The 18,108-nt window shown below is 39.0% G+C and overlaps 1 protein-coding gene and 1 long non-coding RNA gene across 4 annotated transcripts; one reads left to right on the forward strand and one right to left on the reverse strand.

Moving 5' to 3' along the window:
• On the reverse strand, nucleotides 1-6,630 carry CPL3 (C-terminal domain phosphatase-like 3). Of its 2 annotated transcripts, none has more exons than XM_088719482.1 (12): nucleotides 5,671-6,630; nucleotides 5,354-5,492; nucleotides 5,198-5,253; nucleotides 5,032-5,092; nucleotides 3,508-4,947; nucleotides 2,127-2,714; nucleotides 1,884-2,030; nucleotides 1,496-1,764; nucleotides 1,304-1,415; nucleotides 946-1,203; nucleotides 756-802; nucleotides 1-527 (listed from the first exon to the last, which is right to left on the reverse strand). In XM_088719482.1, exons 1-12 carry the CDS (start codon nucleotides 6,300-6,302, stop codon nucleotides 467-469), a joined length of 3,810 nt encoding a protein of 1,269 aa, XP_088575608.1. In that variant the 5' UTR covers nucleotides 6,303-6,630; the 3' UTR covers nucleotides 1-466. The 2 variants fall into 2 exon arrangements, with proteins under 2 accessions (XP_088575608.1, XP_088575609.1); XM_088719483.1 differs by having other exon boundaries at nucleotides 5,596-6,626.
• Nucleotides 6,631-15,219: 8,589 nt separating this feature from the next.
• On the forward strand, nucleotides 15,220-17,267 carry LOC120113016 (uncharacterized). 2 transcript variants are annotated; one of them, XR_005514753.3, is made up of 2 exons: nucleotides 15,220-16,053; nucleotides 16,997-17,267. It is a non-coding gene; the product is annotated as an uncharacterized LOC120113016 (long non-coding RNA). The 2 variants fall into 2 exon arrangements; XR_015976955.2 differs by having other exon boundaries at nucleotides 17,109-17,267.
• The last annotated feature ends 841 nt before the right edge of the window (nucleotides 17,268-18,108 follow it).

Raw genomic sequence — 18,108 nt, forward strand, 5'->3', positions numbered from 1 at the left:
TGTTTCAAAATTCAATTCTTTTGATTTCTCTCTCCAGAAGTTCAAAAATTGTTACACTAAAACAAAAAAAAAAAAAAAAGAAGACATCCAATGCAAGAGGCTCCCCCTGTAGAATCTCACAAAAGGTCGGAGGTTACATCGTTTTCAGCTGGCTTAAAAAATTCTAATCTCTTTTGGGCGTTGGTTATGCTATCAAGTATAACCAGCAGACAATTTTTTAGGCCTTCAATTTCTTTCCTCCATTTCAGTCTTGAGGTTCTGCACCATGTTGTTCCTTCCCAAATTACCCTCTTTGGCTTCCAAAGAGGATAAATGGTAATTCCAGGTTTTACTGGTGTTGATATTAAATTTAAATATGTTTGTTGTGGCACCAATCTTCATCATTTGTTATCCACCATATTTCCAAGCTTTTTAATTACCATGGGCTTAGTGGGTTTGAGTGGCGGAAGGGGGGCTGCGTTGGTTATTATTTAACAGCAAAGTCCTGCTCGTTCACCCGGCGATACAGAAGAGCTGAAGCTTCCACCCTGTTAAGAGAGACCTTGGTTTAGTCATATGAAATAGTGATCTAATTAGTGTAGACTATTGAGATAAAAGCTGCACTCAAGCGCCATAAGCTTCTACTGCAATAAACATTGTCCGATGGATGATCAGACCATTCAATCCTCGCAATGCGGTGCTGCGTGCGCACGCGAAATATTATGGTATAATAGAAGCAAATGCTTAATTAAAATACCAAAGGATGCATCTCTCACCAGCTAGGATGGACGACAAATCTTCCTGTGGAAAGAGCCCAATTCACCTGCAAGCCATAATGGATTAGGAAGAAAAAAAGGAAAATAGAGAATTTAAGATATCGACTTCTAAATTTTGTTCAGGGAGATTTAAGTTCTGACTTCAGGGATCAACTTCTAAGTTTCATTGGAGTTTAGAGACGATAAGTACCTTGTCAGTTCCAAGAGAATTGGCAACAACGTGAGTGACCTGTTCATCAATCTGGTTGGTGCACGCAGCACCAAACTGCTCAGCCATCTGCCACAGCGGATGCAAATGGGGATTGGCTTCCCCCACCGGGAAAACCCGGCTGAAAACTATCTTACATCCTGCGAGGATCTTACGCTGCTCGGCTGCAAGTATGTTTCTAACATCCACATCGTTTAGAGAGCGATGAGAGAAGAAGTCGTCGTGAATTCGCTCGATGACCTGTTGTTTCATAGCAAAAGCAAAAGCAAGCATCAGAAGGATGAACTTTCCAACAGAACTTGTGAACGTTACAAAATGTCATTGAGGGAGTCGTCATTACCGTTAACGAAGAAGCAAGGGTCCCATCTTCTGGCCTCTCATCATGATCAATCTCAAGAAGTGAAGGCCCAAATAGTCCAAATTGTCGTCTACTACAGGGAAAGTAAGTATATCTGCAAAAGATTACAAAATTAAGTACCCAAAGCATATGAATTTTACCTGGAGAAAACAGGAACAAGGTAATCGAGGATACCTCTCTACAACAATCAAGTTGAGTTTGTTATGAGGCCAGACCCTCACAGAATCATCAATGATCACGACAGCTGATTCCATACCCAAAACCCCATCTAGATCCTTGCTTTTGGGTACCCTCTCATCACCATCAAAAGGCTCGCTGTCATCTCCTCTTGAGATAACTCGGCCAGCAAACAAAGTTCCTGTTGGATCAAGCACCTTTGCCATTTCGGTAGCATATAACTTGTTTCCCATTGTGTATAGATGCATTTCATAGAGCTTACTAGCCTACACCAAGGAAAGACGAAACATGAGATTGCCATTTGATTGTCATTGCTCACGATAAATTGACACAAAACATAGCATCATATATATATTTAACCGAAAATCTCCACAAAAAAATTAACCTTCTCCAGAAAATTCCAAATTCCTGGCCTCAGCTTGGTCCACATTCCCATGTGCTGGAAGCGGAAAAGATGCCGTTGTGGCTTCTCTCGGTCTTGCTCTTCTTTCTTTCTTAAAATTTCTTCATGAACTGGATCTACTTCTACAAACTACAGAGGCAAGGGAACAAATCAATAATTCTAGTTTATTATGCAGATAAACTGTAGTAACCTGCAAAGTCCAGGATTTACAAACAAATATGATACCTTGGCTGAATTAAGGAGTGTGTGATCCAGATCAAGGACAAGACAAAGCTTCCGAGCAGCAAACATCTTATTTTGTTCTGCTATCCTTCTTGCCCTCTCTCTTTGGATGGCGGCTTTCTGTTGATCATCATACCCATCCAGTAGATGGTCAACATCTCCCCATGCGTTTGTTGATTGTGTAGCAACTGTTGTGCTGCCTTCGGAAGCCACAGTAGATAGAGTCTTTGGATCATTCACCACTGCTGCAGCAGGTCTTAGGTCCACCTTATTTATGTTAAATTGAATTGGTTGGGAGATGATTTGAGGAACTGCTAGGGGAGTAGTGGTCAATTGCAAAGGAGAAGAAATATCCCCTAGATTCTTGGGATTCTTAGCAAGCTGCAGAGTAGGCAAACCAGTGGCCTGCGCCTGCTCTCCCTGCTCTCCAATTGCTAAATGGTCCTTGCTACTCTGAGGATCCGATGAGAGTGTTCCATTTGGTTTTGCTCGTTCTGAAACTATGGTCTCATTCTTCTGGACCATATTATGTAGAATCCGGCGAGGGTCACGAGGTTTCATACGAATTCTTCCTACATCACTCTGAGAATTCTGCAAATTTGAGAAGAATAGCATAATTGATTACCATGAATTATAATGCTTGGGCTCCAAATCAGTAAACAAACCAGATATGCAAAAAAAGTGGAGATAATCACTGCATGATTAATATCTGTACATATCCTTAAAAAATTATATACATATAAAAAGAAAGCACCAAAAAAGTTAATAATGATTAGAAAAGCAAGGATGTAGCTCATTAGGCCCGACATTCAACCAATTTATTCCCCAATAGTTGGGACAAGGCTTGACTGCTAGGGTAGAGGCTACAATGTTTATTCAAGAGGAAGGAGAATTTGATGGATAATTGTGATACCACCAATCGTGATTTTGTTTGGAGTGGATATGATAGTACCCTCCCCTTCAATGTACCTGTTTTCTTCTTTCTTAATCATTTATTAAAAGAGTATTCATTTACGAAAGAGAAGTGTACTAACAGAAGGGGAATGAGATGCACAGCCTCTTATGCAAACATCCAGCTAGCTATGCTGGGCATTTGTTTAGCCTTCTACAAGTTAAAATCACCAACCATTTATTCATTCCAATATTTTTTAAGAAGGTCCATAGATTAATGTCGTTAGGTTATATACGCTAAGCCATGAAATACTGATGTTCAGATCACTTGTGAGCTGTCTGCAGCAAGTATTAAAATCTTCCTTAGTTCTACATAGCAGTAGGATATAGGCAATAAGAACAAGAATATGAGACAGAATAAGGATATTGAGACAACTCAGAGAAGACAGGAAACTTGTACAGCAGAACGAACAATCAATGTGGTGGACCTCACCGTTGAAACTGTTTGGGCAGTCACTTGAGGTCTTCCGGATGGATTGTGACCAACGTCTGCAGACTTCATAGAAGCAACATTTGCTGAAGAAACAGCTCCAGGTAACATATTGAGACTTGAAGCATGTGCCATATTATGCATCAAACCAACAGTTTTCTGCTGTGCCTCTGCTGATAATCTTTGTTGTTCTATTTGAATTAGTTGCATAAGCATTGTAGGGTTTACAGCAATGTCCTTCAATAAAGAAGGAAAAGAAACAGAAGCAGCAGCACTGCTAGATGGAGCAGTGCTACTAGATGGGGCAGTGGTACTAGATGGTATCATGCAAGTTCCAGTATTTGTTACCTGGATGTTAGGGTTAGAATCCGGTCTTCTGTCAGACATGACTACATTTCCTGGATTCTTAATCTCAATTTCCATGTTTTCATTTAATCGAATCTTGTCACTCAGTTGAGAGCGCACCGAACTGCTGTCTTCTAACCACCCACCTCCTCTTCCTGGCGTCATCTGCACATCAGATGAATTTGTAAGCCCATTTTTTTGTCTTTTCAAGGTATGATTCTCAGGAAAAGACTCATCCACAGCCTTATGCTTCCTAGGATTGGTTATTCCTCCAACAAGGTCATTATTTGGAGCACTAGAGTCCAAAGACATCGCTCGTCTGTTAGGATCTGAAGCATTTCCACTTTCAGAGTTAACAAACCTAAGCCTTGGGTCTCTGCTCTTCAAAGCAGGCCTTATAGCAGGGTTTGGTGCTGAACCCAACTGCCCAACTGGTTTAACAGGACCTGGCTGATGTCTACTTGAGCTATCTGTACAAGCAGCACTGTTGGTAGCAACCTGAATCTCACTGGTTGTATTCACACATCCAGCATTACCATTGGCTGAAGAACTAGAGACTTCATCGTGAGCATCATCTTTATCATCACACTCCTCAGAAGGTGTTGGGCTTGGGAGCTTGTTACTTGTGAAAAAATACTTCTGCTGGTAGGATGAAACAGCCTTGAAGGCATCTGTTATGTAGGGATGTGGAGTATCATCTTCAGCTTCGACATTCTTGGTAGTTATTGGCTCAGTGAATACAACTGTCCCAGTTCCAAAACCAATTGGTTTATGTATAGGCAATGGTGGTGCATTCTCGCGTGTGGGCGAGGGAAGGCTTTCTTCATCATATTCTGCATGAAGATCCAGCAATGGACTCACTATTCTACCTCTCGAGATGGTAGGTGTATCTAACTTAGGCAGACCAGCCTGAACATTTTTGCTGCCTATAGAACTGACCACATGTGAGTTCCCAGATGAAACCAAACCAAAAGAAGAGATATCAGGCTTTTCAGGTAGATGAGTTTTATCATTTGTATTGGTGCCACTCCCAGCATGTAACTTGCTCTCTTTGTTGCTATCATCCTCAAAAACCAATGACTGCACTCTGGTATCTATCTGTTACATGAAAAGACTGACTCTAAGTTTCATATAAACTGCCATCAGTGACTCTTAAAAAAACTATCTGAAATCATAACCGACCTCTTTCACCTGCTCAGGTGATAAAATATTAGAGTATTGGTTCTTTATGTGGATTAACAACCTACAAAATATCCAGCAAGAGAGTTTATTGTTCAGAATATTTCCTACTAAAAAAACCAACAGGATGATATTTCAATGAATGTTTTGAATAAGAAACAGAACTAACCTCAGAAGAAAATCTTTATTCTGCTCCTTTTTCTTTAAATTCTCGGACCTAAGCACCTGTTGCATTAGGATGATTACGAGATTTTTATGTTGAAACACAAGATAAAGAACAAACCAAGCCAGCCACAACCAATGTGAAGAGTTCAGATCATCTTACAGAATGGACTGTTTTAATTCCTTCAAATGCCTGCTGAACAAGAGCATCTAGCACCGGAACAGGGCTCTCTGTCTCCGCAAACATTGGCTTCAACATTTCAAAAGACTGACGCAGTCGCAAACAGACACCGTCAAATGATCTACATGGAAGAACAAAACCAACAAAGTCTTAAAAAACCTCTCCAAAAACATACTTTTGTCATCATAACAAAAACAAGATATCATCTTTTTGTTTTAACATACTCAAAATTAAGCTTTTATTTCAAATTAGAGTTCTTTCTTCTTCTTCTTTAGGGTCCTTTCAAGGTTTAAACTTACTTCTCCGCCTCTTCTTCAGTTACAGTCTCTAACTCCTCTAGAATTAAGCTTACACGCCTATCAAATTCCCCAATCTCTTCTGTTTCTTTCCCACCCAATAGCTTCTTCTCTTCTGATTCCGAGCCGTCCTCCTGTTTATCAGACGAAAGATCGATAATTTCGCCGCCTACCGGCTCTGACCCGAACCCAATCTCCCCTTCCTCCAATTCACCTTCCTCCTTCTCCGTTCCCCCGCCAGACTCCTCGCTGCTATCTACCACATTGTAAGCCTCCTCCTTCACCGGCTTGCCGCCGGCGCTCTTCGCCGGGGGATCGGCCGAGCCCACCGGCTTCAAATCCAAACCAAGAGGCTTGTTCTGCACGGCCTGCGCCCACGCGAAGCTATAGAGATTTGGGGCGTAGTTCCTCGACATGGGGTAACCCACCCAGACCTTGGATCCCGGGGGATCCCGGGCGTCCTGCTTGAAGTCCTCTGCAGAGATCTCCTCCAGCGACGCCGACGAGTCACCGTCGGAGATCTCACCCTCCCCCGCCCGGTTCGCGCCGCCGCGGGGCCGGTCCCTCGCCATCCAAGTTAGGGTTTCCTTCTCGCTAGGATTCAAGAAAAATCGACTAGATCCGGCGACGCGCATAAGGGCCGTCGGCCGCGGCTCCGGCGATCCCAGGGGAGCAATTCTCGGCGGATCCGGCGATCTCAGTCCTTCTAGGGTTAGCTTTTTAGGGATTGAGACCTTCTAGGGTTCGAATCGGGGCGCAGAGAGCGCCGGTTGGAGCAAAATAGAGCTCGTTATGGAGAGCTCGGCGAGAGGAATCAATCGAGAGGGGTTTCTATCCTTGGAAATCGGAGGTTTTGAGGACAAATTCGTGAGAGGATCGCCTCGATCAAGCTCGAGAGGAGGAGAAAAACGAAGATTTACGGACGGTAGGTGATGATTAGGGAAAGGAAGAGAGCTCGTGGGTTCGGGACTTCGTGGGCATTTGGTTTAATAGCGATTGCTTTAAATCTCGGCCGTACACGTCACCGGTGACCGCAGCTCTCCGCCGCGGAGTCTTTGATTGTAGGAAGGAGGACCTTGTCCGAATTAGTTCGAGGATTATTATTATTTATTATTATTATTATTATTATTATTATTACTATTATTAATTTCGGATATATAATGATTGTTTAAAAAAAATATGTACATTTTAATTAAACTATTAATGAGTGGGTTGAACCAATTGAATTGGGCTTGCTTAGGCCCTGTTTGGGGGAGCTGTTGGCAGTAGAGCTGTTGGAAGTAGAGCTGTCTGAAGTAGAGCTTTTATAAAAAGCTGTTTGCTGTTTGGTAACTACAATTCTAAAATGCTGTGGCACTTTAACATGTGTTTGGTAAATAAACTGAAAAAGTACTTTTGTATGCAAAATTACCATAAAGGACATTGCATAGTATTATACAATAGAGCCTAATAAAACATAACATATATTAATACATAATACACGATATAGTATAATATTACTGTAATGTAAAATAATATTATTATAGAGTAATATGACATTGCATAGCTAGCATAATAGTAATATAATTATTAGAGTAAATTAATTTCCCATAATATAACATAATATTAAATTATTTAATATAATATATTAATATATTATGATATAATGTAATATATATTATATTTATAGTATAATACAATAATAAAGATATAAAATAATATAATTATTAGTATAAATTAATTTCTCATAATATAACATAATATTAAATTATTTAACATAACATATTAATGTATTATGATATAATATATTATAATATTATATTTATAGTATAATACAATAATAAAGATATAAAATATTATAATTATTAGTGTAAATAATTAATAATGTAAATTTTTTTATTTATTATTTTATTCATTGAAATATATTAATTTGTTATCTTATTTATTCATTCATTCATTCATTCATTCATTTATATAAATATTTATTTATGCATTTATTTATTTATTTATTCTTTTTTTCTTTTCTTTTCTTTTCTTTTTTTTTTCTCTTTTTTTTCTTTCCTTTTCTTCTTTTTTTTCCTTTTCTTTTCCTTTTCTTTTTTTCTTCTCTTCTTCTCCTTCCTTCCTCTACCCCGTTCTCCTTTCTTCTCCTCCCGCGGCCGGCGATGCCGGAAGGGGGCCACGCCGCGGCGGCCGCGGGAGGGGGCCACGTCGCGGCGGCCGCGGGAGGGGGCCGGGCCGTGGCCGGCGGCGGCTGTGGCAGTCTCGGCGGCCACGGCTGGCCCCTTGGGAAGAGCTCTCCTCCCGCGAGGCCGACGGCGCCGGAAAGAGGCCGGGCCGTGGCGGATGCGGGAGGGGGTGGGTCGTAACCGGCGGCGGCCGCAGGAAGGGGGAGGGCGCCCCCTTCTTCTTCCTCTTCTTCGGCACCTCCCCACCGTGGGACCTCCTTGTTCGGCGCCTCCCCTTTCCATGACGGGGAAATCGTGGCCGGCGGCCGCCGCGGGAAGGGGAAGACTATCCGTCTTCCTCTTCTTCGGCAACTCCGCACCGTGGGAGAGGGAGGGGGTGCGGCGCCGGGGGAGAAGGAGGGGGTGCGGCAGCGGGGGAGAGGGAGTGGGGTTCGGTGGAAGAGGAACAGGCAGCGAGAGAGAGGTTTTTGGGAGGAATTTTTTTTTTGAATGGGGGTATTTTGGTCAAAATTACAGCTTCCCGACAAAGCTGAAAACAGCGTTTTCGGAAAGCTCCAAAATGGAGCTTCTGCCAAAAAGCTGTTTTCAGCTTTCCGCAAAAGCTGAAACAGCTTTTCTAAAATTTTACCAAACACTGTTTTTTACTTAAAAGTACTTTTGGATGGCCAGAAAGTGCTTTTTAGCCCTCCAAAAGCTCCCCCAAACAGGGCCTTAGTGTCCAAGATTAAGAGAATTATGTAATTGGCCGCGGGTAGTGCCTCGGACTCGGACGGTGTTGGTGTTTTTTTACCTAGGAGCTTCTGCCTCCGAGTTTTCTCAAGATCAATTTCGATAGATGCATATGCTAGATAGCGGCAGAAGAGGAGGTGCTGACTTCGTCATCAGAGGCTCGGACTGCATGGTGGTTGTTACTGGTGGTTGCTAGATTTTTGACACTTTGGTGCCGAGGATTGAGTTAAAGGCGGCATGGGTCGGGCTAGGCCATGCTCGGCGTGTGTTGCAGGTTAGAGTAGCTATACTTAAGGGTGACTCGGCCATGATTATCGGCTAGATCTAGGAAGGCACTGACGGTGTGTATGGGCGTCATCCTCTACTTTGAGATATCCGGGCCATAGTTAGTGGCGGCGTGGAGTTTCAGGCCAGATATGTTTACAGAGACGCCAATGGGGCTGCGGATTTGGTGGCCTCGTACATGGCCAATCACTTTAGAGATACTCAGTAGGTCGGACTGAGGGAGCTGCCTAGAGCGCTCTGAATTTTTTTTTTACCTTTTTAGATATGCCCGTACTAGAATAGTATTAATTACACGTCTTAGCGGAAAAAAAAAAAACTATTACCAAGGGTACATATCTGCCTGGAGTTTAATTTTTTATTTTTTTTGGCTTTTCTGAGAATATTCTCGCATACCTTTTTTTTTTTAACTTCTTGAGTGCACTACTCGCTCCTTGTACGACTACTTGCTTATATTACATACTTGCACATCACTCTATACGGAATTCCTCTTAGCTTTTCTTTTTACCTTTCTAAAAGTACTCCCCACACTGCTTATTTCTTGTCATATAGCAAAGATCCTTCGTTTATCTTCTCAATTGCAGAACTTACTCAGTGTACAACTTCACAAGTGCACATCACATGTAAGGTTCCAGTAGGAATTAACTGAAGATTGGATAAAATATAGTTTTTTTTGACTAATATTGTAGTAATTTTAATTTTAAATTAAATATCTTTCAGAAGTATTTATTCTTGTATCAATCAAATACCAGCTAGGAGTTCCAACTCACAGTGGTCTCAACAAGAGAGGCAAACTCAATAAGGATGGGTTTGATCAACCATATTGGATTCTATTAAATATTTTATCTTACTAGGTTTTAATTTCAAGATCTTTGTACCTAGCAACCAGCCAAGCAGAGGTGCTCGGTTTAAATGGCTCATTTCCAATTATTGAAACCTAAATCCTCCCTTACTCTCTAGCCAAAGAAAAAAAAAAATCAAATGATTGTCTTTTTTCTATTGGTGATTCCCTTTTTTTTCTTTTCATATGGTTGGACCAAGGAATTAGTCCAAGTAATTCCTTCAAAACAAAAAAAAAAAAAAGTCTAAGAAAATGAATGACTATTCTAAAGTCCAAGGAATGCTGCCAATACTGAAATGCTGATGCAGTGAATGTCGGCTTTCGGATTTAATTGTTTGTCTTTGTAGAACTATGTATGGGCTATGCTCATTTCTCCCAATTAGAAGCATCCACATTTATAGTTGGGGACTTGGGATGGTAGATGATAGGAACTTCTTGAGGATAAGAACTGAGTACTTAGGTTAGATATGGTTTCAGCATTGTCTTGCTAGATGTTAGTTCTAAAGGCTAGTTCTGCTCCAAAACCAATCCCACATTTTTGGAACACTATCTAAGATTGGCATGAATTTGGTAATCAGTTTTTTTGAACCCTGCTAAGAGGGTTCCCTCTTTCTAATTTCTCCTTTAATTGAACCAATGGATCAATTAAGGTTTTGTTTTTTTTTTTTGCTAAAGTAGATATTGCATATAGTACATGTACGAATATACCCAATAAAGTCAGAAAATAAAAGATCACAGAGTGCCCGGAATAACTCTCTCTCTATCCAGCCCACATGGTACTCCCGGAATGGTTGGCCACGTAAGCAACTACCCAATCTGCAGTCCTATTAGCTTCTCTTAGTATATGCCTGGCCTGAAAGGCCCCGCCATCCCTAATCATCACCCAGATATCTCGGAGTAAGGGGTGATCCATGCTAACACCTCTCGGGACCCCTGGATCCAACTGATCACCATGGTCGAGTCATTCTCTAAGATGACTGAGCTGGCTCGTAGCACTTGCCACGTATGTCGAAAGCTCGCCCAGGCAGCCCTCAGCTCCATGCTAGGGATCGAGATGCCAAATAGCTAGCAGTCGCCCGTTGCCATCACCCTGGAGTTTGGGTCCCTGATGACAAAATCCGCACTTCCCCTCATGCCGACCTTGAGGAAGCTCAGGGGTGGGGGCTCCCAGGTGAAGAACATCATACAGGCAGCTACATAAGCAATATGGGAACCCCAGATATTCCTAGTTGTCAAAGGCCTGTCTGAACTAATGTCATGACTGATCTCTACAGCCTACGCCCAGGCGCGCTCTGCTACGAACCTCGGTGACATGTTGCGCTCTTCAAAAACTCGAGCGTTCAAGTCGCTCTAATAGCTTCCCGGCGCGTCCGTGGACTACTCACTCACTGACGGATGGCCTGTAAGAACTGATCCTTTTGACTCCAAGCATCCGGTGGAGTCTTTGTGATCCGCCAAGTTCCTCTCGCCCTCGCACAGTGGTATAGTACATGGTGTACTGTCTCATCAACACCACATATCTTGCACTCTAGAAAAATCCTCAAGCCACATCTACTGAGTACCAAACTCGTCGGAAGGCACTCCCAGACCACCTATCATAAAAATAATGCAAGCCTCATTCAATTAAGTTTGAATGAATAAAATGATTTCTAAAGTGTTACTCCTGTTATATGGATGTCTGCAAATCCAACATGTGATACTTAAAACACAAAACTAGTAGTGAACTTGAAGATCCTGTGCTCAGTGACATCATACAGAGGTTAATGCACTAAAATAGGGTGGTCTTTTATCTTTTTAATTTCTAACAATTAGTTGAGTTGTAAGCAAACCTTAAGGGAGTGAGCCACAATATGTCATATTGGATAGCTAACTGAATGGCTGCATTAATGGAGCTATCGAGGCACTTCATTTAGGGTATTTTTGGTTGTTCCAAGAAACTTTGGAAAAGAAAAAGAAAAAAAACATTTAGAAAAAGAAAACATATAGCCAAATATTCCTGAAATATTTACCTATATTCTTGGGCAAGTCCTTTTCCTAGGTATTGAAAGGTATATTGAAGTTCTTTTTTAGGTGTTTTAGCATAGGGTCATAGCATTTGACTTTGCGAAACCACGTGCTTATTAAGATAAGTTGTTTAGGTATATGTTGGATCGTGAAATTCATGATTAAAGAAAATTTTCAAATTGTAGAATCTTAAAAGAAGGCAACTACATAAACGGGACATGCTTATACTAACGTAAATTGACATAAAAAATATTATTAATAATACTAATAATAGTAATAATACTAATAAGAGTAATAATAATAGTAATACTAATAATACTTATAACACTAATAGTACTAATAATAGTAATAATACTAATAATATTAATAGTACTAATAATATTAATAATATTAATAAAAATAAAAATTGTAATAATGCTACTAATAGTAATAATACTAATAATAACAATAACACTAATAATAATACATATAAGACTTATAATACTAATAATAGTAATAATTTTAATAATAGAAATAATATAATATTATTATTTTAACTATAATGTAATGTAATATATATAGTATATATAATAATATAATATTAAAAGATATGATAAGTTTTCGAGCAGCAAACATCTTATTTTGTGCAGCTATCCTTCTTGCCCTCTCTCTTTGGACGGTGGCTTTCTGCCTTATTTTAGAACAGACCCTAATAAGAGAGTTTGTTTTTTTTTAATTTCACCTTCAATTGAACCAATGGATCAATTGAGTTTGAATGAGTAAAATGATTTCTAAAGTGTTACTCGTGATATATGGATGTGTGCAAATCCAACATGTGATAATTAAAATGCAAAACTAGTAGTGAACTTAAAGATCATGTGTTCAGTGACATTATACAGAGGTTAATGCACTAAAACATGATGGTCTTTCATCTTTTTAATGTCTAACAGTTAGTTGAGTTGTAAGCAAACCTTAAGAGAGTGAGCCACAACTATGTCATATTGGATTGCTAACTGAATGGCTGCATTAATGGAGCTATTAAGGCACTTCATTTAGGGTATTTTCGGTTGTTCCAAGAAATTTTGGAAAATAAAAAGAAAAAAAATCTAGAAAAAGAAAACATGTAGCCAAATATTCTTGAATATTTATCTATAGTCTTGAGAATAACAGTTATTTTTTTGTATATTTGGTTGACGATGAAAAAGTGGTACATCTTAGAGTAACTTATGTTTGGTGACATCTATTTTTCTGAAAAAAGTTGTGTAAAATAACTGATATGCTCTCAATAAAAAAAAAATACCTTATCTCATTCTATCTAAAAGCTTGAGGACATATTTAACAAAAAAAATTATCCTAATTTCTAGCCGGTGGGATTCAAACTTTTTCATATTCAACATGAATTTTTCTTTTCCATGAATCTTATTCTTATAGAAAACTTAAACTAAATATATACCTTAATTTCTTCAATTTTTTTCATTGACCACCCTCTTTTTCATGTGAACTAACCTAGTGCTAAAACTATTTTAAGATTTATTTCCTGTTAGGACTCGGTCCTCCAGGCACGAATCCTAAGACACCTGGATTTTGAGGGAATGTAGGTTTATTGAGAACCCTCTCCATTTCCGTTTCCTATTCTACTTGGTAGTTATAAAGGAACGTCAAAGCTCGGATAATTAATTTGGAACAAGATATCCAATGTACGGTTGCTATCCACAGTTTGGAGTGAAAAATCTGATATTCCTGTTAGGAGTTTGCTGGAATTTGGAGGGGTAGGCGTTGATCGTGATTAGTATACCCTCGACATGGATCTTGCTGCATGAAATCCACTTCGATAAGAGAAGTAACATGCTCCTCGGATAACATACCCAGGGTAGAGAGTATTGCTCGTCTCTCTTGTCCATCTTTTCCTCATTGGATAACTTGGACATATAGTATTTTTGTGGAAAAAATGGGACACAGCTTGATTAATTATAAATTATGGAGGCTGTTTTTTTTCCCTTTCTTCAAGTACATCAGTAGTTGTTGGAATAAAAAATGCACCTGAAGTCTAACATGTACATATCGCTCTAATTAAAAAAAAAAAAAAAAAATCTACTCTTATGGTTGCCATAGAGAACTATGATTTTTGAACATCCTCTCTCAGATACCATACTAAGATCATATCTAAAAACTCAAGCATTTAGATAGCTGAGCCCAAGAGTATATTAGCACTATAAGAGTTTTTAACTTATCCGGTATGGGGCTATTATTCCTCGATAATTCAAAGACCTAGCCATCTGATGCCAATAATGGGATATTCTATCTCTATATACAATGGTGATGTGATACCTAATCCTGCAACCACTTCATTTGGAGGATTCTTATGCAATAAGTGATCCAGAGTTGGCGAGCTTTTGCTTGATCAGTTCCTATTGTCATGTTATACACTGCCAAGAATTGTTTCTCAAGCTGCCAATGTGTGAGTTTAGCTGCAAAGTATGTCGATGGACTAACCTGTAGATAATCCGGGCTTGAGCCCACAAAATAAGCTAGTGGGCAAAGTCCGGCCCTAAAGATGTTCAAGCTCAAATTTTTATTAAACCCGGCTTTAACCTAGTTAGAGAAATCTAGCTAAGATAGAAGTCCGCAAGACTTCTATTCATCGGTTCGAAACCGATTTGTTCCTACAGCTCCATTCCATCCATCCTTTTGTTATATTATAAGTAATTAAAATGCTTTATTAGACGATTATCTAAAAATTTATGGAAGTAGAGAACTCTTTCTGATTTCAATTTGATTCATATTTCTATGTTAGGAACCCTAACGAGCTCGATATACTTTTACAACTTGATGACTCCACTAGGGAAAATGGATTCAAGCCTTAGTTAAAGGCAGTTTGTCCTAGTTGGATATATATACTAAGCTTTCATAAATAAACTATATTAGATTCTAGGTGGATGGTGGGTCCTAGGTCCAGACCTACCATCCCACCGACGCTCTCTCATATTTTCCCATGTCTTCCTTTCCACTTGTTGATGATAAGACCCGAATTACCTCTTAGGGATTAAGAAAGAAGGAAAAGTCCAATAAAATGGACAGCATTCATCAACCTCACCACTTTCATTAGAAACTGATGTGTCCTCCAAAATAGATAAAAGAGAGAGGAAAAAAAGAGATTGATGTGATATTGTGATACTCATAGCCTAACCCCACATTGCATCAAGCTCTCATGTTAATCCTTGCCAGGAAACACAACCACTTCTTAAGGTAATTCAGTTCTTGATTCGTATACAAAATGAATCTTTTGTTCTTAGTCTTTTCCTTGATATCAATATCGATCGACATGATATTCATCGACTTTTTCGACTTATTAGGATGGCTTATCATGCAAAAGGTAATAATTAAAAGGTGGAGCAATATCAATATGGATATTAAGCAAAGATCGCAGTAATTAAAATGCATCGATATTAATATCGACATCATAATAATTACTTAGGATGGCTCTAACTGCTTTTGCTCGACATGCAAAAGGTCATAATTAAAAGGTGCACGCATGAGATAATTCATCAAATATCATGGAATTCTATGGCTTTCTCACTAGGAAAGGCTCAACAGGATGGAACCTAAAATAGAAAATTTATTCAGAGTGAAGGAAATCATGATACAACAAATTGAACTTAATAACATCCTAAGTAATTATTATTGCACCATGTCATTTTCCAGCAAAAACTAATTATTTTGGATGACAAAACAGTAGAGCATGGGAATCTAGTAAAATGTGAATCATATTTCTTGCTTTGTTGTCTGCCACCCCAAGATTATTTGTAATAAAACAACAGCAAGTTCCACTTTCCAAGTGGCCCGCAAGAAAACAATACTGTATTCTTTCAACTATTCCTTTAGCCCCTCTAAGGCTGGACTCACTAGGCATCTTTTCTTTATAAAAGAGGAAGGGAGAAGTGGCTCACAGATCATTGCTTGGCTTATATAACTTTAGATATCTGATTGCCTGCGAGCTAAGACCAAGGCAATGAAGTTCTTGGTTCAATGCCCATGTTGCTCATGCTTCTGCTTCATGAAGACCAAGAAGAACAAGCCCAAGGGAAAGGAAGCCAAAGGTGATTGAAAGCATCAACATAATGCATTCATTTTTGCTTTGATAACGCGACAAGCTTTCCTAGATTATTTGAAGTTTCCCTGGATTGAATGCTTCAAATGTACTTCATCAAGTGAATGTAAAATGATCTGAGATCTTCTCTCGGATGTAATGTATGGCTTGTTAGTTATTTGTTTCTTAGCCCCTTGATAAATTGTCCATCTTCGCCTCTTATTGTTTGATCAATAACCAGACTGAGCTGCAAAAGAAAATTTCAGGAGGAATTGAGGTCAAAAATCTCAGAAGAGGTAATCTTTTTGCAATTCTATACAATGGTTGGATGCTGTTTACAGTTCTGGTTTTGCTTAGTTAGCTCGCAGTCTGAAATGGTTTCTAAAAGCCAAAAGCATGATCTATGGGATATTACAATGAAGAAGGGAGAAGATAGCTATTTTCAGCTAAATTCTTTTTGCCAAATACATAGAGCTGCATCTCTGATATTAGATTAGACAGTTCATATACCAAGATTTTTAGCGTGAAAATTCTGTGTAATTCGCGCGATTTCGTCTTTCCCAAAAGCTTAGAAGACTTTGAGTTTTGTTTTGGGCACGACATGTCATGAATACCATTGCCCCGTGTTTTCAGTTTGTTATGATCACTAGTATGAGATGAAATGAGAATAAGATCATAAAAATCTAAAAACTTTGCGCCAATTTCTCCAGTTTCAACACAAGGACAGCAAATTATGCAAACAACTCCTATTCCAGCCAAATTTTCTTTTTCCAAGAGCCAGTGAAGATAAGATGAAAAGGCAAGCAAGGAATAGAGCAGATGCAAGATCATCAAATACAATGATTGGAATAAATTCCTTTCACTAATCTAACAACAACAACAGGAAAGAAAGGAAAAAAAACTCTTTTCACAGATTGGCAAAATGCTATGTACACAAGGAGAACTTCATGCAAGCCTGAATTCACAACTGCAAACTATTAGCATATTTTAGAACATGCAGCACCAGATAATGATGCTAAAGAATGTCGTTCAAGTACAATTATAGCATTTAATTACTTTCAAGCAATTTAACAGAACCTTTTTTCTTTTGTAAGGGAAAAAAGATTGGACAGTGTCCAATCTGCCTCTAATCCTTTTTTTCCATTACTGAAACTCCCAGAACCTTGATTTACCTCTATGGTTGACTGGAAGCTACAACTACCATGTTTACTATGTTCTTATTTGATTGGGATCTTACAGTGGTTTTTGAAGTGGAAGGAGAAGCTTTGGCATTCTTTGTCTTTAGAGACACAGGGAATGTCTCATCCACCCACACCAGACAATAAAATGACAACTACCTTTCCTCCAGCAGAAAGCAAGAAGGAAGATAGGGGACAGAGCAAAAGCATGGCAGGCCTTAAAATCAACAACTTCAGGGATAAGGAATATAAGCACAAGCACCCTATCCCACATACTGTGAGTTGTGAACACTGAAAAATATTTAAAAGGAAAATAAACAAGAAATTATCTATGCATGCGGATGCGCATGGAACCCCAATTTTTCATGGATTAGCATATTTGGTCGCATGTCACAGGACCACCTGCAAGTCAGATTACTAAAATTGTCTCCTATATGGAGTTTATTTTTTTGCTGTAACTAGAGAATCACATGTAACTCCACCTTCAAAGAGTAAACTAGATGCTGCAACCTAAGACTCGAGCCGAAAAGCTGGTGGTTGAGTTTCGCTTGGGGCAACCTGTAGCATTCTTTAGAGATTGCTTCAGGTAAAGTTCAATGTAGTTCCAATATCCCATTTGTCTCCAGTTACAAAGCATCTTTAGTCACGACCGCCGAACAAGCCTGAAGAAGTACAGTTCAGAAATATAAGTTTCATTTCAATTGTCAGTTGTGTTCTCATATGATATGCTAAAACATCTTCAAAGATCTTCATGAAGAAAGGATTGTCTCGTTGATAGTTTCCACAAGGGCCTCAAATATAATTTCCTTAGTACAGACTAATAATCTAAATCAGAAGGCATTGCACTGATCCAAATAAGCAAGCAAAATAATTAGCTGATGCCTAAAAAATGATCCAATAGGAGCAATGGAAAGAATAATATATAATTTTATTAAGAAGCAAAATTTTCTACCATACTGTGAATGGTAAAAAAGACGATTCCAAGAACAAAGAGAAAAAGAAGCACGATTGTCAATAGCTCTATTTCTGAATCCACAGTTACACCTATAATAAGCTCCTGGCTTTGGGAAAAGTTATGATTCAAAATTCTTAACCAGCTTCAGATACAATGCAAATCAAGATGTTGTCAGATACTTGATTAAGTGTTCCCTGCTTCCAAATTCGTGCTTCATT

This window comes from Phoenix dactylifera, chromosome 4, assembly GCF_051530095.1.
Source record: "Phoenix dactylifera cultivar Ajwa chromosome 4, Ajwa_hap1_PhDact_Kaust_v1.1, whole genome shotgun sequence".
Taxonomy (NCBI): domain Eukaryota; kingdom Viridiplantae; phylum Streptophyta; class Magnoliopsida; order Arecales; family Arecaceae; genus Phoenix; species Phoenix dactylifera.

Bases quoted from the DNA above. Each gene is read 5' to 3' on its own strand.
- CPL3 (XM_088719482.1), bottom strand. From the start codon at position 6,302: ATGCGCGTCGCCGGATCTAGTCGATTTTTCTTGAATCCTAGCGAGAAG. The intron at 5,493-5,670 runs GTAAGTTTAAAC...TCTTCCATGTAG, and splicing joins ACTGAAGAAGAGGCGGAGAA to ATCATTTGACGGTGTCTGTT. The intron at 1,204-1,303 runs GTAATGACGACT...ATGAAACAACAG, and splicing joins CCCTTGCTTCTTCGTTAACG to GTCATCGAGCGAATTCACGA.